Source organism: Cucurbita moschata, unplaced genomic scaffold (assembly GCF_002738365.1).
Source record: "Cucurbita moschata cultivar Rifu unplaced genomic scaffold, Cmos_1.0 Cmo_Scf00016, whole genome shotgun sequence".
In the NCBI taxonomy this organism is placed as follows: domain Eukaryota; kingdom Viridiplantae; phylum Streptophyta; class Magnoliopsida; order Cucurbitales; family Cucurbitaceae; genus Cucurbita; species Cucurbita moschata.
The window spans coordinates 736479-759380 of record NW_019268532.1 but is presented as its reverse complement, the minus strand read 5'-3'; the positions used below and the strand labels follow the sequence as shown (position 1 = coordinate 759380).

The following is a 22902-nucleotide window of genomic DNA, read 5'->3' as shown; positions in this document are numbered from 1 at the left end:
ACACTTGGACAGAAAGATCCTATGAAGTTTCAAGGTTCCCCAGGATTAGCTTTGAGCCTTTCTTACACAGCTTAGGTAGAAGGTAAACAAGGCCCCCTTCCGAAGGGAGCTCGAGCCATTAGTGAGTTATCACTCTAAAAAATCTAGAATTCTAACCTTATGTCAGGACCTAGGTGCCACCGGATAGGTAAACAGTTCATATTAACGTTAATGATTTTGTTTCAAAATCTAATATAGATATTAGTTCAAACAATATTGGTTCAACTTCCTTATATTTTAATCTAATTATGATTTTGTTAAACCTCGTAAATCGCCCTCAAACTATTTTTATATAAATTATAACTAAATCATATTAAATTTTGAGTGGCGACTAAAAAGGAAAAGAAAATAATAATAATAAATAAATAATTCGGAGAGGGAAAGGTTAAGGAAGAGGAGCGAGAGAGTGAGAGAGATGACAGACGGTCTTCCTTTCCAAAGCAAGCAGTGCTTCAGTGCGCACCGCCTTCGTTTCGTTATCTTTAGGTTCGGTCCACCCACCTTCAATGGCCATTAACCCTCGATTTCCCTTTTAGAATTCGCTTCCTCTCAACAAAAATTCGCTTCTTCTCCCCCATCAGATCCTCCCATTCTCGCCGCTCGATCTCGTTTCTCGCCATTAAAATGCGCTTCTCTGATTTCCGCCCTCCGTTGCCTCTTTGATTCCGTTTTTTTTTTTGTTTTTCCTTCTCCATTTCTCTAATTTTGTGATTATTATGAGGATCGGGTTCTGCGTGAGGGGAATTGTTCTGTTGATCGTGATGCTGGGAAGGCAAGCGTCGTCCGCCGACTCGGTTAGGGTTTTGCATTCAGGCCTTTCGTGTCCTATTGAATCTTTTCTGGATACGATCTTTCGTTTTAGGGATTGGAACTCGTACTGCCCCATTGACGGACAGCATGGACACTATGAATTCATTGGCGTTTCTGAGGTAAATTTCTTATTATTTTTCCATTTCTGTTTCTATGATTCGTCTGAAATTGTTTGTCGTTAAGATCCTTGACGTTTGAGGGTCTCTTTTGTTTAATTTTGGTCCAAGTTTTGTGGTCAATTTCAGCTTTTTCAGAATATTGAGACATGTTTTCTGGCTCTGTAGTCAATTTTGTTGATGTTAATTTGTTTGGGAGCCCCCTTAACTGTTTAAGGGTTTGAGTTCTACGGATCCTAAGCATTTTGGGCTCTGTTTTTGAGTTCATTTCTGTTATCTTTGTTGTTTTGCCACTAAAAGAATTGGGAATTCTGATCTTTACATGAATTTGGGTATAGGAGGCTGTTATAATTGTGTGGGTAACTTAACTATTTGTTTTTGCTATGATTTAAGGGAGATGAGGCCTCCTTACAAATGGCACTGAATATGGTACATAAGAACCGCTATGAATATGTTGCAGTGCTCTTCTATGCATCTTGGTGCCAGTTCTCCAAGTCTTTTAGGCCAAGCTTTTCGATACTATCGTCTTTATACCCTTCGATCCCGCATTTTGCAATCCAAGAATCAGCTGTTAGGCCAAGGTTTCATATTGAACTTTCACTTCTTCAATTTGGCATTCTATGGTCGTATCATGTTTACTTTATGTGAACATAATTCATGTTTTCTTGCAGCATACTCTCTAAGTATGGGGTCCATGGTTTTCCTACCCTTTTCCTTTTAAATTCTACAATGCGTGCTCGCTACTACGGTTCTCGAACGCTCCCTTCTCTTGCTGCATTCTATAATGATGTTACTGGTATGGTCTCTTTATGCTTCCTCTAAATTTTGCTTCCATGAAAGGAATACTTGTTTTGAATTCTTAAGAAGAACTGAAATTGTGTAGCATTTTTTGCCTAAGAGATACTCAAATTGCTCAAAATCAATTTAGGTTGCTGATAATATTTTCTATCTTGTGTGAATTCAATTAAAGCGCTGAATCTTGATTCTTGAACATCTTCTCTTTGCATAATCGATTTGTAATGGAGTTTCGTGTTTTTTAGTTTGTCATGTAATAGGTTTTTTTTTTTCTGAGTCTTATTATTTGTTTTAGTCATGTGCTGTTTTGAGGCCCCCTTCATCGTAGGACATCGACATATTGGATGAACCAGGGAAGCTTTAACAAGTAGCGCTTTAACAAGTAGCTACGAACCCCGACGAATAGTGCAAGTGGTTGAAGACATTAATGTTGGTTTAATATGCAGTAATAGTATTTGAATATGTGATGAAGAATCTTAACAGTTATATTGTTAGAACTTAGTTCTATTATTTGATATTGGTGGTCATGGTTGATTATAGGCATTCAAACTGCATCACTGGACCAAATATCGCCAGATAGAATCGAACAAGTATGGAATCAGGAGAAGCATGATGATAGCAGTGAGCAGGAAAATTGCCCATTCTCATGGGCAAGGTCTCCCGAAAATCTACTTCGGGAAGAAACGTATTTGGCTCTAGCTACTGCGTTTGTGTTTATGAGATTGATATACATCTTCTTTCCAACTCTTTTGGTCTATGCTCAATATGTTTGGCAAAGGCACCTTAGGAACCTGAGATTGGGAACCTTGTGGGAACGACCTTTGACGTGCCTGAAAGGAGCAGTTCAGTTATTTAGCCATTTCAAGGATCCTTGCAAGAGAAGCAATTTACAAGGAGGTGCCATGAATGCCAGGGCATGGGCCAAGTCTTTTGCCACAGTTTCTATAGGCGATGCAAGCTCTAGTAGCAGAGTGTGCCAGTAAGAATGTTGTCGATGTGCATCAACGACATGGTGAGCTGTAGAAATTTCCATTCTAGAGCCTCGAGTAGCTTTTGGGTTCGACATCTTGTGAACGACGACGAAGGTAAAGCAAGGATACTCGTCCTAATCCATTTATTTTTTATTTTTTCTTGTTGTAGAATGTTAGTTCAAAATTTGTTACGCATTTTCAAACGATGCCTGAACCCAATTTGTGCATAGGAATAACCAACAGACTTTCCCTCCCTTATGTGTAACTTCTTGCTATTGCGACTGCAAATGCCCCCACAATCATCTATGGTAGGTTCTAAATTAGTGTTCATTCTATTCTTTTTCTTTTCAACTTTGAACTGCTAACTGGAAGTTGTTGTGTCCAAAACCTTATGTTCGTAACATCGTGCAACGAATTCGATCTCAAATGCCATAGACAAACGGTGAGACCAAATTGGTTGATCCTTTTAAAGGAATAGCAACTTCCCCTAGCCGACTCGAATCAGGTCAGACAACCAATTCCTAGCTACTTTCACTAGCTATATTGAGGATAGACTTCAATTCGACAGTAATTTGCCCCAAGTGAATGCTTCTATGATGCAATTTAATAAAGCAATTGTGACACTCGAGTAAGAGAAAGATGAGTAAAGAGAAAGATGGGCATAGAGCTAGATGTGTAATTGAAGAATGTGTAATTGAAGAATGAACGTGATGGGCTCTTACCCCAACTCACCTAAAATATTAAATAGCAGTAACATACAATATTTAATGCAATAAATACAACTCCAATCTATTCAATTGGAATTGAAGTATCAGATATACATGTAGACTAATTACATTCAATTCAAAATGACCAACCTGAACACACCTTGCGAAGTTTGAGGTCATCAAGATCCTTGGAAGATCCAACATAACTACTAATTTAGCTAGAGGCAATGTTGAGACAATAGTCAGCCCTCTTCTGTAGTAACATTTTTATTGACGATCTGGGAGAAGGGATATGATAGTCAGCAAATTCATAGCCATATTCGTACTGCGTGAATAATTTTTTTTCTAACAAACAATCTTCTAATGTAATAATATCAAATCTTAAAAACATTAATATGGGCCAGCCAATATGATGAAGGAAGAAGTTGTTTGTAAGTTCATATTCTTGATTGTTAGTGATGATGATAATAAAGCCGTAACGCATAAAGTAGCGGCTGTTCACATGTATAAAAAGATTAAAACACACCCAAAAAAAACATATAACTCTTTATCTTGAAACTTCACAAACCCAAATCATCAGCAAGCTGGACTGAAAGGTTGGCATGTGGTTAACTTAGTTAAAAGAATCGTAAAGTTATGCTATTTGACTCTAAATTATAATATGCTTGGACATTCTGTAGCAGCAAAAGACAGCTTGGAATAGGAGAAACTAAGTCGAATGCGTGAAGCTATGATCTGATGCTGTCGAAGCACAATTATTAGAAACATGCAATGATAAGCTGAAAGCAAACTAGATTCAACAGAAACCAGACAGATATCACTCCAGACAGATAAACAGCGAATCCTTCAGAAGATGGGCTCCATCATTCATGGTAGCATTGATTCGTCCATCCAACCATCCATATTAAGCACAATTTTTATGCTACTTAAGAAATTACGCAAAACTAATTATTGATAGACATCCTGTATATTTTTCGGCACATGATCTAAAATGCACGACAATACGATTATGGGATTCTATTCCTCGTGTTCATTTAATCTTCTTCCAAAGTAAGCAAATAATAAGTTTAAATTTAGCAACTTTATGAGATTTTATGCTACAAGATTATCATTTATTTGTACTAAAAACAACATATTCATCCATCACTATATAAACATATAGACAAGCTGCATACCTGTGCTACATATTCTTTAATCTTTTCACTAACTGGTCCATCTATAGCTCTTTCAGCAAGCTCGTAGAACGTGATATTCCCATCAGGACCATTTATTTTGGCCTTCTGCAGATATCTACAAAGCACGGCAAGCATAAGATGAACCTGTAAACCCGTCTTTCCAGTATCTTCTATCGTCATCGAATTATGTTGAAGTTGCTCAATTGCAGTTACCAAGCATATAGTACAGAGTTTACTGACCTTTGCTGGACAAGCAACTCTACTGCCTCCTTGATGTTGCCAAGGACTGGATGTTTTTCATCATTTTCAGACAACCCCATTCGTCTCAAGTGATGCCAAAGGCTTTCTGCAGTGTATTGCCAGGTTCCATTATAAAGCAAAAAATGGCATTCTGCCCTAAGAAACTCTTTGCAACATTGTGAGTCGATCAATATTGCATAAATGTAGCATGGCTATCTGATAAGCAACATCTTTTCAAAGTAATGTACTAGATTAGATGAAAGAGAAGCAAAAAAATTGGAACTTTTGCTCTAAGAAACTCGTTGAAATATTTTTTTAGTCAGTTAATATGGTATAAAACTTAGTATAACTATCTGATAAGCAACATCTTCTCTAGGTAATGTACTAAATTATACTAAATTAGTGTAACGGCCCAAGCCCACCGCTAACAAATATTGTCCTCTTTGGGCTTTCCCATTTGGGCTTCCCCTCAAGATTTTTAAAACAGTAAAACCTTGAGGAGAAGTCCAAAACGGAAAACCCAAAGAGGACAATATCTGCTAGCGGTGGGCTTGAGTTACAATTAGTGTCTCCAAAATTAGATGAAAGAAAAAGTTTATGAATGAAATTCATTTGATGTGTAAGCTGGCTTTCTATCACTCTAAATCTACCAAGTATGCATTGGATTAAGAAACTACAGCCATAGAGCTAACCTTCAGGAATTTTGCCTCCAGCCAGATGTACAATACTAACTACAACAAAATTAAAACCAGTCACGTGTGCAGTATCGACATCCTCAACATACTTTCTATAAACCTCCGCAGGAAGCTTGCTTATGAGAACATAGGATTTTGAATCTACAACATCTGAAGGCATGTAGTGACAAGAGTTAAAGCAAGATCCAATAACGATATAGTTTTGCAGTAAGCCATGTCAGATGGAAGTAACCCGAAAATTGGAATATTAATGGCAAGCCATGAAGCATACAGCAGATCCTAGTTCTTGACGAAATGAGAGCTTATTCAGCGACTAAGAAAATTTGTAACCAAATAACCACATTCAGCAGTCTGTACATCCATTGAATTTAGTATGACTTTCTACAACCCATAGCCACAACTTTCATGCTAAAAAAATGCCAGCCCTCATGTTCCAGTTGTTCTATTTCGATGCAATGAATAAAGAGGATTGTATATCAGATACATCAGACGTTTATTTTGAAGAATGAACCAAAACCTAGGCGTACGCAGTTTCTGAGATGAGAATAAATTCGAAAACATGCTATTTCACATATATGGTTCTTGAGATAGGAGTGCGTAGCATAAGTAATAAAATGATCGATGAACCACATTTAATATAAAGCATGTGCACAGCTCACGGATTGGAGTAATAACAATAACATTACTAGAATAAATGAATTTCTCACCCTAAGGACCCGTCACCCACAAGAACATTTTGTTCCACTGACAAGATCATTAGTTGGACACTTCTATACTAAAGTTGCAAAAGGTTAGCTCATTCTTAAAATTTTTATGCTTCGACTCATGACAAGACTGAACCATAACCCTGTACTGTTTGTTAAAAGAAACCTGCGGTGACTTGCAGTAGTCATATCTACAAAAATTCTGATAACTAGGATTGCAGTAAGATAACGTGAATAAATGGGAGTTGGACCGACGTCTGAAGATCTCGATCGTAATAATCAAGAGTAAGATAATAAGTTAGATCACTTCTTACTATGCTGAGGAGGGTGCCCTTGGGCAGTGGATGAAGGCCGTGCTCTTTGAAGTTCCCTCAACTCATAACCAAAAATGCTTGACAGCTTCTCTTTAGCTTCTTCTATCACAATAGCCGGCAATCCTCGATTCCTATAATTTTTTGTTACGATCTGAGTAAGCTCTTCCCTTTTGATGGGACATCCAGAATTTTGATGAGTTTTGAATATGATATAGCGGATAACTTCCGCCACGAGCTTGTCCTTTTCCTATCGATTAAAAGTGGTTTCGGAATCAGAAATATTAACCATGCGAGGGCGATACAAGGAGCAAACCCTCGATTTCCAAATAGTCATACAGGGCTTTATGCAGAGAGAACAATCTCATACCTCGTTCGAAATGTCAATCTGGGAAAGATAATCTCCTGAACTTGCCATACTCAACAATTTCCCTAACAATAAAACGAAAATCAAAAATCAATTCGAGGTCAAATGAACATATGCAATCGAAATCAACAACTGAAGTCATGACAGAACAACGGTGGATTTCCAAAATCACTATATATCGATATATATATATATATATATATATATATATATATATATATATATATATATATATATATATATATATATATATCAACAAAAACGATTTTAACAGATAGGTTGGGCTTGATCGAGGATGAAAAGTGATTCTAATAGACAATATTGACAAAACATGAGAGACTATTGATAATAAAACTGAAGTAATTCCATAGCTTACCCCGGACTAAGCCGACGATAAGATAAAAAGGAGAATTCAAGCGCTGAAAAGAGCGACGGGAAATCTTTGAAACTTCCGGCGAAAGTGATGTCGGAATTTTAGAGAAGCTTCAGAAACCTCCAAGGTTTGAAGACCTCGGCATCTTCCCGCGCAGTTCGACCTGGGGGCGGTGAGCGCGCTTTCTTCTTCTTTTCTTCTCCTTTTTGTTTAAATTACAGATTCGGTCTTTTAAATTTTAAACGGCAAAATTACAAATTTAATTCTAAATTTCGATTCGTTCCAATTACAAATATTATTTTCAACGTAAATTTAAAAATTCGCAAACCGGTAAAATTTTAGGATAACTCTTCAAGTTAATATTTAATAAATATATATATATATATATATATATATATTTATTTATATATTATATTTGATACGTTAAATATTAAAATAATTAATGTATAATTAATGTATTTACGTGAGATTCAAATTAACTAAATATATTGAAATATCTTAAAATAGGATTTAAATAAAATATTATATTTAAATATATTAAATATTCAAATATATTATATATCAAAAGATTATTCGAGAGTTTTTATAAATAGTTTTTCTTGAAATAAAACTTCCTCCATAGAATTCTTTAAAATGCTTCTCAAATCTCTTCAAGACTTTCTTTCAAGAGATTCTGCCTTGTATTCAAGTCAAAATAAGAAAGATCTTGTGGGAGGTGAAGAACTTCTACGCCTTTAGAATATTTCAAGGAATCTTACAAGCTACTGTTACTACAAAGGTATAATCAAAGATTTTACTTCAAAGAATCATGAGTTCCTGCAACGATTCCACCATGCTCTTCTGGAGCTGCATCTCGAGCAAGGCGCTCTTGTTTGCCCGAAGACGGGCCGCCGATTCCCTGTCAATAAAGGCATCCCAAATTTGCTTCTACACGAAAACAATGAGTTTGAGATTCTATGAGATGTTAGAATTGATGAAAAGGGGCTCTTATTTAACAAATGAAAAGTGATGAGACAACAATGCCATCTGTTATTTACCAAATGTGAGGCCCTGTGGGGGAAGTATATCTTCATATGAATCATCTAAAGCTTGATTGAATGCTAATTCTATATCAGCTAATGATCACCTAAACATCATAATATTGTGTAGAATGCAAATTGATGACCAAATAATGCACATATTTGGCACACCCTAAAATCCTGGTCAGTCTAATTCATCGAAGAAGATCCGACGCCGCCTCTCAATGCTGCTTGCAATTTTTGCAGCTTGGTGTTTCATCACAAGGGGGAGGAGGAGGCACACCAAAAACCCAGTCAAGGACGTTCAAATACTTGGATCGAAATACCTCTCTTTCCTGTGCATAGCAGTGCATTATAATGGCAGTTGATATGCTAAAGATTATCACATCCGCTCTCTTAAAATTCAATGATTGTGGCAAGTATCCCAGATCCGTCATGCAGCTGAAGAAGCTCTCGATGCCTCTCGCAAGGCAATAGAGTGAGATTTCAATCCTCCGGCTCTTCTTCTCAATGGCCAGAGCCAAACCAGCTAAGAACTGCTCAAAAAGTATATGCTTTTCAGGACAAGAACATGAGCTCTTACTCTATAAAAATTAATTCGAATCAAGAACTGAAAGCTATACCGTTGCCAGAGCAACCAAGGGAATGTTTATTTTCTTGAAAGTTCTTGCAGTAAGGCATGTCCACATCCTGAAAAGTAGGTGGAAAAACACGATCTATTAGAGACTATTGTTTTTATCTTTGCCGATATAATCTCCAGAAGATGAAACTTTGAGGTGACTTCAAATTATCATCCAAATTTTTATTTTGAGAGTTTTTATTGTTTTCTATTTTTACCCTTCTAAGCATGTTTTTAAGTAAGGGTATTTTAGCTAGTTTGTTTAGAATGATGAATTGATATCAAATTAGGACATCATTCCTAAAATTGACTATTTAACTACGTTATTTTGATGTTATCTACACACTTGAGAGCCACAAGACTCACCTCTTTGTGATTCTTGATCTAGGATTGCATGTTTGAGCATTCATGCAATTCTAATCAACTTTTTCTTGTGGAGTGTTCAAACTTCTAGTAAGAAACCACTTCTCCTTACCTCCTAGTCATTGATCACAAGATAACCTTCTTTAACTCTCCCTTGGAGTGTAGCGGTTGATTTTGAAGGTTTTAGAAATGAATAATTAGGAGTTCACATAATATAACCAAAGGGTTCCTTAGGATTTTCATTTTAAAGTGAAACAAAAAGTTTCACAAACGAGGTGGAAGAAAATAGTAACAAGAACGATAAAAGAAATAAAATAAAATAAAATAATCAAAGCCAATGCATTAGAATATAGTGGAAGAGATACTGACCAAGCAGATGAACAATAAACAGAAAGGAACAAACTTGATCTGGCTGTTCCTAGAAGCCCCCTTGCTAAAATTTCGTAAGGCCTGCACTGGTCATAACACTTCTCATCCCTCGGAAACATGGAAATTCCGTAATACAAAACAATGGATGGAAAAAGACAGCCAGAAAAGTTATCTCAACATGCAAGTATTTTGTAACAATCCTCGAGGTCAAGATTATATTAAAAAAGTAAAGTAATCTAATAACTTCTTCAACTATGAAGGAATCAAATTATCACATGAGCGAGCCGGGAACAAAACACCATTTAAGAACTGTCTCAAAAAGTAAAAGTAGTTTTAGTTTTCTCCATTCTTTTAATTGTTTTTCCTATCCATAGGTTGGCATGGGTAATTTTCATTTTTTTTAAATATTTTATTTATAATAAAGACATAAAACGAGCCCAAAACTCATAGCCCTTGTTTGCTCATGAAATAAAATCCTATGAAGGCACTCGAGTAACTAGGGAACTTATCTCCATTTCCTAAAAATTAATAAGTGGACATTTGCGACATAACCGACAGTCTAAGCAATAGTTCAACCACAACGAGCCGTGAAAAATAATAAAACCTAACTTGAAATCATTACCTCTAATCATAAATTGAAACCAAACATTTCACAGTATAAATAAATTCAAATTGAAATGTAACCTATTCATGAGACCTTCACGATGAACTATCAGGGCTGGGACAAGATAAACAGGTAGGTAAACTGGCAATGCTCTTTTATATCCTTGAATGAGAAAGTTAAGAACATGGCCACCACATGATTGATTTCCATGTATAATCTGCATTAGGAAAGAAAGAAACATTCAGGTCTGATCTTACTAGTCTTGGCAGGAGCATATGCAAAGTGAAAATTTAAAATTAAAAGATATCTGCAGATAGTTAGGGTAAACTCTCAAAAATACCATGATTACCATCTGAATTTTCTAAGCAGGGAGTCTTCAAAATCATTTCAAGCATGCAGACATCAGATCAGCATCACAATTGACATCACACAATATGTGGAGAAAACAAAAAGAACTAGATACATTCCGGAAAGATTGTTCCCAAGTACTTGAGGAAGAAAGGGAATGGGTTGGAAAAATCCTCTGGAAGGCCTTGGTACGAGCCTCCAAGGAAAAAGTTTTATGCTATAATCTTTGTTTTCCCCCCAAGAATTGGCCTCCGCCTACCTCCAAAAATAGTGGGGGCAGGAATGAGCATAATTCATTTCTACTGCTCTGAAATGTGCTTTCAGCATTGTCAAACTTACAGATTATCAATTTTTTTCGAATATTTGATAGCATTTGGCTTAGCAGGAATGATTATTATTATTATTATATATATATACTTTTTTTTTTGTCGATGATTGGTTCAATAATCAAAGACAAAGAAGAACTTGTAAATTTCTCTCTTTAGATCATCTAATATTACTATTTTTAGTGTGCATTTCCATTTCTTTGTTGCAATCTGTTCACATAGAATTCATGTTCAAGTAATAGCTCTAACTTGTGCAATTTTCATTCATGGAGAACAACCATAAACCTTATAATGTCACTAGACTTCTCAACCAGCTGACAATTGAAAATCCTTCAAGATGCCAACTAATCTGGGGAACAGGATATGAGTTGGATAGAACAAAAGTTTGTCTTGGATTTTGAATCAGGTGAGAGGAAAGTACATTAACGCCTTGAGTTGTTTGCTACAATGGCAGATATTCTAATATCTCAGTGCATCTACGTTTAATGTGCGTGCATATTTTGTGCAACACATAAGGAACAACTAATTTTACTTCGAGAGCAAAGAATTTAATTTCTTCTAGTTGAATAGAGAAACACAAAATAAAGCAATATATATATATATATATATATATATATATATATATATATATATATATATATATATATATATATATATATATATATATATGTATAAACAATACCGTGCATGGAGTCTTCATTTGCAGATCTAATTTGACATCTGCACCCATTGCCCTATAGTACTTTTCTATTGCTTTAAATTTATTAGAAGATGGCATGCCTGATACAAAACTCTTTAAACCTTCCAGGATTACAGTATCTTTTCCACCATGTATATTGAGAAAGGAACTAAACGATGGTGGTAAACTGTCTTGCTTCAACACATACGCAGACCTGAAAATGATTCTTCTAATTAGCTGTCTGTTATTATTATAAAAATTAGTCACTTACAATAGATACTACAAAAAAAAATAGCACAAAGTAATTTCATATGACAGCATAAAGAACCATAAGTTTCATCTGGGTGATCAAAAAACATATATATTCCTCACATATATAGAATGCAACAATATCTATCATTGAGAAGAGGTGAAACAAAACAACAAACAGACTAAACAAGGATAATCTAATTTTCCAAGACAGTGTCCACTTATGGCTACTGCTTTACGAGAGGAATATTAAGAATAGCTTTATAATAACATATATCATCCTGGGGTAATAACACAGAAGAACTTTTTGGCTTACGCATATACCATCCTGGTGTCATAAGATATGAACACAGTTTTCTCACCTGCATTCATTCCAACAATAGATCTAGTTCAACTGTTACATAATTAGTTCATAATCATAACGATGCAAGTCATTGACTGGTTTCCTGTAACACCCCAGATCCACCCCTAGCAGATATTGTCCTCTTCGGGCTTTCCCTTTTGAGTTTCCCTCAAGGCTTTAAAACGTGTATGCTAAGGGAAGGTTTCCACACTCTTATAAAGGGTGTTTTGTTCTCCTCCCCCAACCAATGTGGGACATCACAATCCACCCCCCTTCAGGGCCCAGCGTCCTCGTAGGCACTCTTTACTTTCTTCAATCGATGTAGGACCCCCGCCAAATCCACCCCCCTTTGGGGCCCAGCGTCCTTACTGGCACACCCTCTCGTGTCTACCCCCTTTGGGGAACAACCTCCCCGCTGGCACATAGTCCGATGTCTGGCTCTGATACCATTTGTAACACCCCAGATCCACCGCTAGCAAATATTGTCCTCTTTGGGCTTTCCCTTTCGGGCTTCCCCTCAAGGCTTTAAAACGCGTCTGCTAGGGGAAGGTTTCCACACCCTTATAGAGGGTGTTTTGTTCTCCTCACCAACCAATGTGGGACATCACATTTCCCATCTGCTTGCTTCATTAGGGATTACATGTAGTGATTTGCAGGCTAAAAGTAAAGTTGTTGATTCAGATACCAGGCAGGAAAACAAGCGACGTGATGAAATTTGAAGCTTAAAAGTGAAAATGGGCGATAATTTAGAACAAACGCTCAAGACCTATAGTATTTGAATTAGCAGCAGTGTATTGGGTCGGCAGATTTCTTACAAGATCTGCGAAGAGGAGAGACACATAAGGAAGATGTCACCATATGACCACGTGAGCGGCTTACAAATATGGCCGAACCGCTTGCTTTTAATCCCACAACGCGCTGCCAAGACCGCAGCACGCATAAAAATGTAGATAGCCAAGGTCTTATGTTGCGTATTTAACCCAGTCAGAAGCATTGATGGCCCAGCTAATGCTCCCGCTGATAGAGCCCTCCATCTTGCAGTCCTGAACTAAAAGAGAACATTTAAATAATCAAAAAAGGATAACAAAGAACATGAAACAGCAAAGATTCAGGATTACATGAACAGAAATCAGAATAGAAAAGAGTATACCTACGGTGGCCTGCCAGATTGCCAATTATCTCATCGATGGAAACGAATGTCCCAGCAAAGGTTCCAAGAAACAGGCCGTACCTCAAAGTCTCCTTCAAAGCCATGGAAATTGCATCACGATTCGTAATCACTCCTTTCTTCCTAAACGAAACATAATTCGATAACATATTTGTTTACAGCATAAAGAAATTGCAAGATACCATGCAAATAAACTTCATAACAAATTTTGAAACAACCTTACCCGAGGGAGGCCAAAGCCTTTCTCCGCTTCAATCCAGCAAGGATCGAAAACAGGGAGAGCCCACCTTTAAGACCAGCTCCAATTGTGAAGCCTTTAGCAGAAGCAACCAGAATCCGCCAAAACTTCCCGGACTCTCTCAACCGCGCAGAATCAAGCCAAAGTGAATAAGAAGAGCAAGAAAAAGCCGGCAAAGAAGAATAATCCGCCGAACCACTGCCACAACCACAACCACAATGCTCGCAATACGAATCACCGGATTTACAGTTACCAGAAGCTTCCGCATCCCCATTCTCAATAGCAACACATGCACATCCGCCCGGCGACATGACGGCCACTGCAGCGGAGACTAGGGCTCACCTTCCGAGCGTGAGTTGAAGAGGAAGTGAGATCCCAAAGGCAGCAGAGACGAATTGGCGCGGATAAAACCAAATCCTGTGCTCTAATTTCTCAAGCATGAAATTAACGCGAAATCCCTGTCAGTTTGCGACGCACAACCCTCCGCCCATATTTTTTTTCCTTCCCATTCTGTTCTTGGTACAATTATTATTTATTATTATCCAAGTGGAAACAAAAAATAAAATAATAAATAAATAATAAAATTGTTCAAAATTTTATAATTTCAGCTACAAAGTTGTAAATGTGGATTATTTATTTATTATAAAATCTGGACCATTTTATCAAAAATTTATAAAAAAAAAGTCTTAACTAGTTGAACTATAATTAAATTAATAAATAATTTTATATTTAATCGAGATTTTAAGTATAAAAAAAAAATGATAAATTGAGAATAAAAAGGTTCCTTACTTTATAGCTATTGATAAGCATACAAAAAAAATTCAACATATGAAGCATTTATTCAGAATCTGACATAAATAATCTTCATGATAATTACATACACATAATTGCATAACTTCTTATTACATTGAGAATTTCTGTTGAACAATCTACTCAAAATGAAGCTCCTGTAGCAGTCAAAATTGGGCAGTGATGAATATGCTCTACGATTCACGACTAAGTTCAAGAATACTAACGAAAAATGATTTCAAGACGTCGAGGAAGCTACTGATTACCATGATTTCATGACGCGTCTGTGATGCTTAACTGTGAATTATGTTGGGCCAATTGATCAGTTTCCTCCCTGCTTTCTGATGTCGTTGTTCGTTCGTTCATTCCACTTTAAGGACGATCTTCATGAACTCGTAAACAAAAAAACTTATGGCAGCTGAAGGAAGTACCTGGATGTGCAAAGCAGTGTATGTGAGTAGAAAGAACATAGAAAATCTAAGAGAATACAATAGCTAAAGGAAAAGATTTCGGTCTGTCGCATGATGATGAGTAGTTTCGATTTTTCTGGTCGGGTAAATCGGAGAAAAATGCATTTAAAGAAAGCTGACTGAAAACATACAAATGCACCTGAACAAAAAGATAAAATATGTAATTATGTCACTGGCTGGAGGGTAAGGAAATAAGATGTGAAACAAAATTGATCTATGTAAGCATAATGTTCCATTGAATGCAAATGGAAGTTTTGGAAACCAGGGGCTAGTGACTTAATTCAGCACAAGTATTAATGGAGAAGTCACTTTCAAATAAGTTATAAAATGATCTTCCACAATAATTGAAGTTGATGTCGTGGGTTGGCTACGACCTAAGAAAGTTAGGCTTGGTTCTTAAAGGGTTGATTCAAACAATGTATCTTTGGAATGACACGCATGTTTTAACAAACATGTTGTGAGATTCCACGTTAGTTGGAGAGGGGAACGACGCATTCTTTATAAAGGTGTGGAAACCTCTCCTTAACAGCGTTTTAAAAACCTTGAAGGAAAGCCCAAAGAGGACAATATCTACTAGCGGTGGGCTTGGACCGTTACAAATGATATAGAGCCGACATTGTGCAATGTGCCAGCAAGAAGGCTGAATCCTGAAGGGGGGTGGACACGAGGCGGTGTGCCTGTGAGGACACTGGGCCCCGAAGGGGGGTGGATTGTGAGATCCCATATCGATTGGAGAGGGGAACGAATCATTCTTTATAGGGTGTGGAAACCTCTCTCTAGCGGATGCGTTTTAAAAACCTTGAGGTAGACCCCGAACGGGAAGGGCCAAAGAGGACAATATCTGCTAGCAGTGGGCTTGAGCCGATATGCATGTTGACAAGAGGTCCAAGGAATCTCAACTGAATATGGGTGAATATTTGTATCGATTGCTGTCTTACCAAGTATTGGTAGGCTACTTGGCTTTATTAGACCTCCAATACATGACTTCCATCCCCGACCTGAATAATATTTCAGGTGAGTTGGGAAAGGAGGGTCTTGACTGATTCAGGCATTTAGGTATAACTAGTTCTCTCAGAAACAAATTGTTTTATGTTCATTGAAGAATTCATAATGACACAGCAGTTTGAGACTCCGAGTCAATGATATAAAGACCATTTCCCTAAAATAATTATGAATATAAGCACAAGGTTACAAGAAAGTAAAAGAAAGATCAGAATCACATGCCTGTAACAAGCTGGGAAGAAGTCCTGCATATAAAGCCTGTATTCCTCCTTGCTGAACTATCTTAGAACAGGTTGCAAAGGCACTCATTCTAGTTGCCTGAACTTGCATTTGAAGTTGCCTCCTGATTACTTCAAATGGGTACGTCGCTGCCTCAGCACAAGCTCCAGATATAGCACCATATAGTAAAGTCCTAATTGGTCCTAACTCCAACTGATCCAAAGCATTCAATTGCTTCCCCTGTTGGTTCATATTTTGAATTCTTTTCCTTCCTTCTGGTGACTGCAGATAAGCAGTTTTGAGTATATCATATACAGTATAGAAGACTGCACCAGAAGGCGCCATGCTTAAAATGGAGGGGAGTAAGCCCTTGTAAAGAGAAAAGAACCCTTCAGTTTGGACCATGTAGCGGAAAGCACCAATTACACCACCTAAAGCTTCTCCACCAGGTGCCACTATCTTTGTTCGAATCTGAAAGATACAACGATTACAATAATTTACCACTTAAATATGAAGAATACACAAATCAAACTTATGCATAGAGACTAGGATGACTGATGTTTCAAACTAATAATGGCGTAGAGAAGTTTTAACCACTTTGAATGTGTCCTGGTTCGAGCAACAAAGTGCCTAGCAAGGTCAAGAGGAACTCCATATCCGGTCGTTGCTTCTCTTTCCTTTATCCTTTCTAGAGGATACTGGATAGTTCTCATAGCTAAACCACATTCGAATCCCCAGGTCGTGATGGGTAGCGTTGTGATTTACGAATATTCATATTGCATTCTACATACCCCCAATTATAGCTGAGATGCCTTCTAAGAAAGCCTCTATGGCTTTTCAAACATATTTGAATGCATGGCACCAAGATCACCCATAGGCTGGGTGGTCATTGTGTAGGACTCTTCAATCCTTAAGACCAGAGCACCATTTTTCTTTCAATCTTTGCTCTCAGTAACAACCCCAAGAATTACTTTTCTTCATTAACCATACTTCAAAGACAGAAGAATCTCTCTTAGGGATAATCTGATGTAAATGAAAGAAAAAATAAAGGGGGAAGAGAAGCAGAAGCAGAAGAAGGTTATGATAACATACAGTGTCAAGTGGTAGGCAGAGTACGGTAGCAGTGATGCCTGCTGCAGCACCAGCAACAAATCTCTCAAAATTTGAAGTAGTCTCACGTCCAGACAATTTAAGCAGTTGTTTTCTGTAAGTATCATACGCATAAAAGTTTAATGCTTTAAAGGGAGCAGTTCGAAGAATATTGACAAAGTTTCCCTTCCAAAACCCTTTTAAGCCTTGAGAAGCTGCAATTTTCTTGATGACGTAAAAAAGATTTCCCTGCTCACCACGAACTATATACTCCAACTTCAGCCTCTCAAGTGGCGCAACAAAAGTTCTGATACAATAAAATTGTTGATCTATCAAGAACTTAGAAGATAGCAAGAACCTACTACAGTGTTTCTTAGAAACCATTCATTAATTTAATTGTAAATGCCCCAACCACCTCAAATTTGAATTATTGCTCGACCTTCTGAAAGGGCGAAAATTTTAGTTCATCAAATGCTTACATACGGGCTCTTGTACCTTGAAAAAGTATATTACGAGTGTTGTAATGAAAGCGGAAGCTAGATCGATCGCACTCACACACCCACGAACAGAAATTAAACAAAGAGACAAAGATTTACGTGGTTCAGAGAGAAGAAATGCCCCTACATCCATGGGTAGCAACCAATCTCAATAATCTAAATGTATATCTCACACTCTCACACTACATAGAGAAGAAATTCTCCTACTTCCATAGGTAGCAACCAATCTCAATAATCTAAGCGTTTAGAAAGTGTAGATCTCACACTTTCACACTACATAGAGAAGAAATTCCCCTACTTCCATGGGTAGCAACCAATCTCAATAGTGTAAGTGTTTACAAAGTGTATATCTCACACTCTCATACTACATAGTCTCTCAACAAAGTTCCTCCCAAATGTCACTCAACAAATACAAAATGACACTCAAACTCAATATATCTCAACCATCCTAGCCAATCCTTTATATAGGCGTAGAAGCATTAATGTCATACATGAATCAAGATGATTCGTGTATCAAAATGGAAGATGAACCAAAAGGGTTATGAACAAATAAATGAGAGTTATGAACCAAAATAAACGACAACACATGCATAAGAGATGCATAAACCTATTCTTCATGAAAACTTACAACAACAAGATCATCATTCATCACCATGGACATGGGTTATCGTAAACTATGTTGTCTAGCTATAGAGGGAAAACACCAGTCCACATGAATGCAATGAACAGGTCCGTTAAATATTTTCTACCGCATTTCATCGATCAAGTTTCTCCACTAACCAGTTACAGATACAGAATCATAATGCATAAGAACAGAACGATAATTCATGAACGAGTTGATGATAAAGAGTTCTTGGAGGGGAAAGCATTATACAAAACAATCTGAATCTACTGATTAGCATAGTCACAACAACTAATCGATAATACTATACTGATATAAACAAAAACGATGAGTTGAAAGCGAACATGTAAAGGCAGACCTGGAAACCATGGCAGCAATTGCACCAGACCAAAGATGCTTCGTAGTATTCATAGCATTCCTTTTATGTACCGTATACTTCTTCTCTTGTTTATCGTTCTCGACAGTTGCAAGAGCTCCCTCGCATTTTCCCGCCTTCTCGCAGTTCTCATATCCATCAGCACGAACCTTCTGCTCCGGGACAAAACGATCGCCTCGCACACTCAGAGACAAAAACCCGCAGTCAGCAATTCGAGGCTTCCTCCGCCACCGCAAAACCCCAAAAAACACAGGTTGTTCCTGATGACAGAACGAAGCCGAAACAGAAACAGAACCAGACTCTTCAACTGACGAATTCTTCGACCAAATTGAGTTAGCGAAGGAAGATGGAACTGCCGAGTCAATAAACAAGCCGCCGGTGACGAAGAACCCCGAATTGGTACTGCAGCAGGACAAACTCTGAGATTGAGACGGTCCTTGGAAGAATGAACTGCAAGAACCAAGCTCAGGCCGCGGCATTTCAACAATGGAAGAAGAAAAATGATTGAATGGAGAATTCAAAGTGGGAGATTCATGGGAATTTGAGAGATTCGATTCTCATAGCTGAATCAATTTTGCAGTTTCAGGCCGCGCGAAATGATACCTATCAAACCAACTTAATCCCATTCTCGAGCGGCTCAATCTTCCCCCAATCTCCTCCTCCTTATTTTTCTTTTTTTTAGATTTAAAAAAAAAACTTTTTTTTTCAGTTAAATTTTTAATTTCCCCTTAAAATATTTCTCAAAATATAATTTTTATTTTTTAAGCCAAAATTAATTTAAATTAAGATCAACAAACATATATTATGTAAATGCTAAATATATCTATCGAACTTTTTTTTAGTTACATTTTAAAAAATAAAATTTCATTAATTATAATACTAATAATAATAATTGTATTTTATATTTTAAAAAATAAAAAATGCATATTACATAAGCCCAATTAAAAAGCCCATTGAAAGTGAAAATGCAAAACCCTAAAATTGTCGGCCCAACAAACTGTGTTTTTTAATTATAAAAAGCTGTTAATTTAGTATGAGAGTAAAACATGTTTGTCATGTACAGTGATCGGTCTCATGATTTTAAAACGTGTCTATTAGAAAGAGATTTTTATATCCTTATAAGGAATGTTTTGTTGACACACTGTTACGGATTGTTGTCAGTCTCACGATTTTAAAACGTGTCTACTAGAGAGAGGTTTCTACACTCTTATAAGGAATGTTTCGTTCCCCTCTCCAACCGATGTCGGATTTCACAATCCACCCGGGGCCCAACATACTCATTGGCACACCGTTCGGTGTCAGGCTCTAATACCATTTATAATAACTCAAACCCATTGTTAGCAGATATTGTCATGTCGAATCTCACAATCCACTCGGGGGGCCCAGCATACTCATTGGCACACCGCTCGGTGTCAGGCTCTAATACCATTTATAGTAACTCAAACCCACTATTAACAAATACTATCCACTACCCATTTCATATCGTCATTAGCCTCACAATTTTAAAATGTATATACCAGGGAGAGGATTGACCTCACAATCCACTCCTGTAACGACCCAGATCTACTGCTAGCAGATATTGTCCTCTTTAGGTTTTCTCTTTCGGGCTTCCCCTCAAGGCTTTAAAACACGTATGCTAGGGGAAGGTTTCCACACCCTTATAAATGGTGGTTTGTTCTTCTCCCCAACCAATGTGGGACATCACAACTCCCTTGGGGGCCAGCATTCTCATTGCCACACCATGGCGTCTGGTTCTAATACCATTTATAATAGCCCAAGCCCACCGTTAGTAGGTATTGTTCGCTTTGGCCCGTTACGTATCATCGTCAACCTCACGATTTTAAAACGTGTCTACTAGGGAGAGGTTTCCACACTCATGCTTCGTTCCTCTCTCCAACCAATGTCGAATCTCACAATCCACCCCCTTGGGGACCCAGCATCCTCATTGGCACACCGCCCGATATCTAGCTCTAACATCATTTATAATAACCCAAACTCACCATTAGCAGATATTGTCCACTTTAGCCCGTTACATATCATCGTTAGTCTCACGATTTTAAAACATGTCAGCTAGAGAGAGATTTCTACACTCTTGTAAGAAATGTTTCGTTTCTCAGTCTCACAATCTTATCCATGCCCTTACACGGGACTGCGTCGTAACGAACCATACCCATTAAAAGGGCTTTATTAGAATTTGAATGGGAAGGTCTTAAAAGAGCAAAATAAAAGTATAGGGATGTGTGGTTGTTTTAAGGGTTACCCTAAAATGGAGGCGACAAGAGGATTAATTGATGGGACCTACGGCGGCCTATTTAAGGACACTATTAGTTTAGAGTACATGGAAGAGCTTTAATACCCAATAGATTTGAGGCTCTCATTTATGATTATTTTGTGTTGTAAGGTCGCTCAAAAGTTAGATATAAATCATTATTAGCTCACATGATTTAGTTGGTTAATGGTTAGGCACTTTTCCGACCCTTTAAATTAATTATTTCGTTCGTCAAAAAATTAACATAAGATTGACCGTTTTATCTGTATTCGATGTACTTCTTCATCATCGTGTCCAAAAATAGAATTTTTCTGGGTTTGTAGCTCTATCCCTAACCATCTAGTTACCCGTGCTCGTTGTTTGATAGAACTTCGACAAGTGTGCAGAGTGTAACGAAGAAAGATAAACCCGTACCCATCTCGAGTTATCCGTGAATTGTTTTGCAGTGCTTTTACCATTACTAATGGCTTAATAGTGGAATATGGCATTGCTCGGATTAAGTCTAAACCCTAATAATTCGTTGATAACTGTGTAAAGTACTCGAGACGATTACTGAGAGTGCAAATATTGTTCTTACATCTACGAGAAACGAGAAAGATCGAGATATATAAGAAAAATCAGGTAGGTTTTAGGCTGCCCGTTATAAAGAGAATTGTATCGTATCGAAATATTTCGTTTTTCTTTCTCGTTGTTCACCGACAAACCAATTTGAAGGAACGTTTTCGACGTTTATAACAAATAAAAACACAAATTTGTATATTTACACATTACAAACCTCCCCATATAATCTTTTTTAAAAAGTTGATGACAATAACACAAATTAAAGAAGGAAAGTTTTAATTATAATTATCACTTTACCAAGAAAGGTAACACCGGCGTTTTAGCATCGCCGGCGAGGTCTGCTCCGGCGAGTTTATGAATTTGCAGTTAGGACACTCCGGCGAAGATTTACACATCATCACTAACAAGTGACACCTCATGCAAACGGCGGCCACCATCTCCGTTTGCTGCTTGTAATTTTCCGACGAGCCGAACATTCCACCTATGGCTCGCCGCCCTCCTTGTGTTGTTTGATTGTTGTTCTTGTCGAACGATTCGCATGTCAAGTTGAGCTCGAGGTCCAAACTCATGTCCTCGTCGCTTTCGTCTCCCTCGACGTCATCGTCTATATCAAGCTTGTCCCTTGGATCCTTCGACGTTCTCTTCTGAGTCGTCGTGTTATAGAAATGTATCTTCCCCGACTAAAAAAGAATTAGTACCAATAACCCATTAGGCTCGAAAGCTTAAAGTAATAGATTATGATAAATTTACCTAAGATAAACGGTATTGAAAAGAAATTGTATATATAGCAACACCTGAATGTCAAGACATCGTTGCCAATCGAACGGTAACGGAGTTTCGAGGTGAAGCTCGACATCGAATATGGAATTGATCTGCGGTGGTTGCAACGGTTGTTCCCACTTCCTCTTCTTTGCTAAATTCTCGGAAGACCCTCGAACTTCTAATCTCTTGTCATTTAGAGAAGAAGGGGGGGATTGAAAGGGAACCATGGCTCTAAATGGGCTATGTTGTTTTTTCTTGTGTTTGGGATATGGTTGGTTATATAGGAGAACGAGTTCGAGGCTAGAATCCTACCGATGAGAATCTTAAATGGAAACTTCCCAACTTACCTATAAGTAATTAAGGTAGCTCTGTAATCTTGATTGAGGGTTATGTCTTAACCAGTTGAACTATGTTTAGATTGGTAATAACTCAACATGTATTGTCTGAGGGTATATATTTTAACCAGTTGAGCTATATTTAAATTGGTAATGACTCGACATGTATTGTCTGAGGTTATATGTTTTAACCAGTTGAGCTATGTTTAGATTGGTAATGGCTCGACATGTATTGTTTGAGGGTATATGTTTTTTAACCAGTTGAGCTATGTTTAGATTGGTA

The 22902-nt window shown here is 37.5% G+C and overlaps 5 protein-coding genes across 10 annotated transcripts; 1 reads left to right on the top strand and 4 right to left on the bottom strand.

Annotated features, from left to right (window-relative positions):
- Positions 1-435: 435 nt before the first annotated feature.
- Positions 436-3066, top strand: LOC111454725 (5'-adenylylsulfate reductase-like 4). The gene is made up of 4 exons (XM_023096243.1): positions 436-968; positions 1359-1546; positions 1637-1761; positions 2301-3066. Exons 1-4 carry the CDS (start codon positions 756-758, stop codon positions 2741-2743), a joined length of 969 nt encoding a protein of 322 aa, XP_022952011.1. The 5' UTR covers positions 436-755; the 3' UTR covers positions 2744-3066.
- A 351-nt stretch (positions 3067-3417) lies between these two features.
- On the bottom strand, positions 3418-7512 carry LOC111454728 (melanoma-associated antigen 2). 2 transcript variants are annotated; one of them, XM_023096246.1, is made up of 7 exons: positions 7307-7512; positions 6934-6995; positions 6567-6813; positions 5546-5698; positions 4854-4959; positions 4614-4728; positions 3418-3716 (listed from the first exon to the last, which is right to left on the bottom strand). In XM_023096246.1, the coding sequence occupies exons 2-7, from the start codon at positions 6979-6981 to the stop codon at positions 3681-3683; spliced, it is 705 nt and encodes a 234-aa protein (XP_022952014.1). In that variant the 5' UTR covers positions 6982-6995; positions 7307-7512; the 3' UTR covers positions 3418-3680. The 2 variants fall into 2 exon arrangements, with proteins under 2 accessions (XP_022952014.1, XP_022952015.1); XM_023096247.1 differs by having other exon boundaries at positions 6934-6991.
- A 500-nt stretch (positions 7513-8012) lies between these two features.
- On the bottom strand, positions 8013-14135 carry LOC111454723 (transmembrane protein 135 homolog). Of its 5 annotated transcripts, XR_002712487.1 has the most exons (9): positions 13614-14135; positions 13373-13513; positions 13038-13265; positions 11634-11844; positions 10358-10494; positions 9674-9754; positions 8946-9012; positions 8341-8858; positions 8013-8230 (listed from the first exon to the last, which is right to left on the bottom strand). XR_002712487.1 is itself a non-coding variant. In XM_023096238.1 (8 exons), exons 1-8 carry the CDS (start codon positions 13937-13939, stop codon positions 8544-8546), a joined length of 1506 nt encoding a protein of 501 aa, XP_022952006.1. In that variant the 5' UTR covers positions 13940-14135; the 3' UTR covers positions 8274-8543. The 5 variants fall into 5 exon arrangements, 4 of the variants coding, with proteins under 4 accessions (XP_022952006.1, XP_022952007.1, XP_022952008.1 ...); XM_023096238.1 differs by lacking the exon at positions 8013-8230 and having other exon boundaries at positions 8274-8858; XM_023096239.1 differs by lacking the exon at positions 8013-8230 and having other exon boundaries at positions 8274-8858; positions 13609-13727.
- Positions 14136-14442: 307 nt separating this feature from the next.
- On the bottom strand, positions 14443-19334 carry LOC111454724 (probable mitochondrial adenine nucleotide transporter BTL3). The gene is made up of 4 exons (XM_023096242.1): positions 18675-19334; positions 17201-17504; positions 16112-16579; positions 14443-14848 (listed from the first exon to the last, which is right to left on the bottom strand). The coding sequence occupies exons 1-4, from the start codon at positions 19169-19171 to the stop codon at positions 14780-14782; spliced, it is 1338 nt and encodes a 445-aa protein (XP_022952010.1). The 5' UTR covers positions 19172-19334; the 3' UTR covers positions 14443-14779.
- Positions 19335-21668: 2334 nt separating this feature from the next.
- Positions 21669-22566, bottom strand: LOC111454730. The gene is made up of 2 exons (XM_023096251.1): positions 22317-22566; positions 21669-22202 (listed from the first exon to the last, which is right to left on the bottom strand). The coding sequence occupies exons 1-2, from the start codon at positions 22509-22511 to the stop codon at positions 21816-21818; spliced, it is 582 nt and encodes a 193-aa protein (XP_022952019.1). The 5' UTR covers positions 22512-22566; the 3' UTR covers positions 21669-21815.
- Between the last annotated feature and the right edge of the window lie 336 nt (positions 22567-22902).

Bases quoted from the DNA above. Each gene is read 5' to 3' on its own strand.
- LOC111454724 (XM_023096242.1), bottom strand. From the start codon at position 19,171: ATGCCGCGGCCTGAGCTTGGTTCTTGCAGTTCATTCTTCCAAGGACCG. The intron at 17,505-18,674 runs GTCTGCCTTTAC...TTATTGTATCAG, and splicing joins ATTGCTGCCATGGTTTCCAG to AACTTTTGTTGCGCCACTTG. The intron at 14,849-16,111 runs GCATGTGATTCT...TTGCACATCCAG, and splicing joins TTCTTCCCAGCTTGTTACAG to GTACTTCCTTCAGCTGCCAT.
- LOC111454730 (XM_023096251.1), bottom strand. From the start codon at position 22,511: ATGGTTCCCTTTCAATCCCCCCCTTCTTCTCTAAATGACAAGAGATTA. The intron at 22,203-22,316 runs GTGTTGCTATAT...ATTCTTTTTTAG, and splicing joins AACGATGTCTTGACATTCAG to TCGGGGAAGATACATTTCTA.
- LOC111454728 (XM_023096246.1), bottom strand. From the start codon at position 6,981: ATGGCAAGTTCAGGAGATTATCTTTCCCAGATTGACATTTCGAACGAG. The intron at 4,729-4,853 runs GTCAGTAAACTC...CGTGCTTTGTAG, and splicing joins GAGTTGCTTGTCCAGCAAAG to ATATCTGCAGAAGGCCAAAA. The intron at 3,717-4,613 runs GTATGCAGCTTG...CCCTTCTCCCAG, and splicing joins TTAAAGAATATGTAGCACAG to ATCGTCAATAAAAATGTTAC.
- LOC111454725 (XM_023096243.1), top strand. From the start codon at position 756: ATGAGGATCGGGTTCTGCGTGAGGGGAATTGTTCTGTTGATCGTGATG. The intron at 1,547-1,636 runs GTTTCATATTGA...GTTTTCTTGCAG, and splicing joins GAATCAGCTGTTAGGCCAAG to CATACTCTCTAAGTATGGGG. The intron at 1,762-2,300 runs GTATGGTCTCTT...GGTTGATTATAG, and splicing joins ATTCTATAATGATGTTACTG to GCATTCAAACTGCATCACTG.
- LOC111454723 (XM_023096238.1), bottom strand. From the start codon at position 13,939: ATGTCGCCGGGCGGATGTGCATGTGTTGCTATTGAGAATGGGGATGCG. The intron at 9,755-10,357 runs GTTACATTTCAA...TGACCAGTGCAG, and splicing joins CGTGAAGGTCTCATGAATAG to GCCTTACGAAATTTTAGCAA. The intron at 9,013-9,673 runs GTCAGTATCTCT...CCTACTTTTCAG, and splicing joins GTTTATTGTTCATCTGCTTG to GATGTGGACATGCCTTACTG.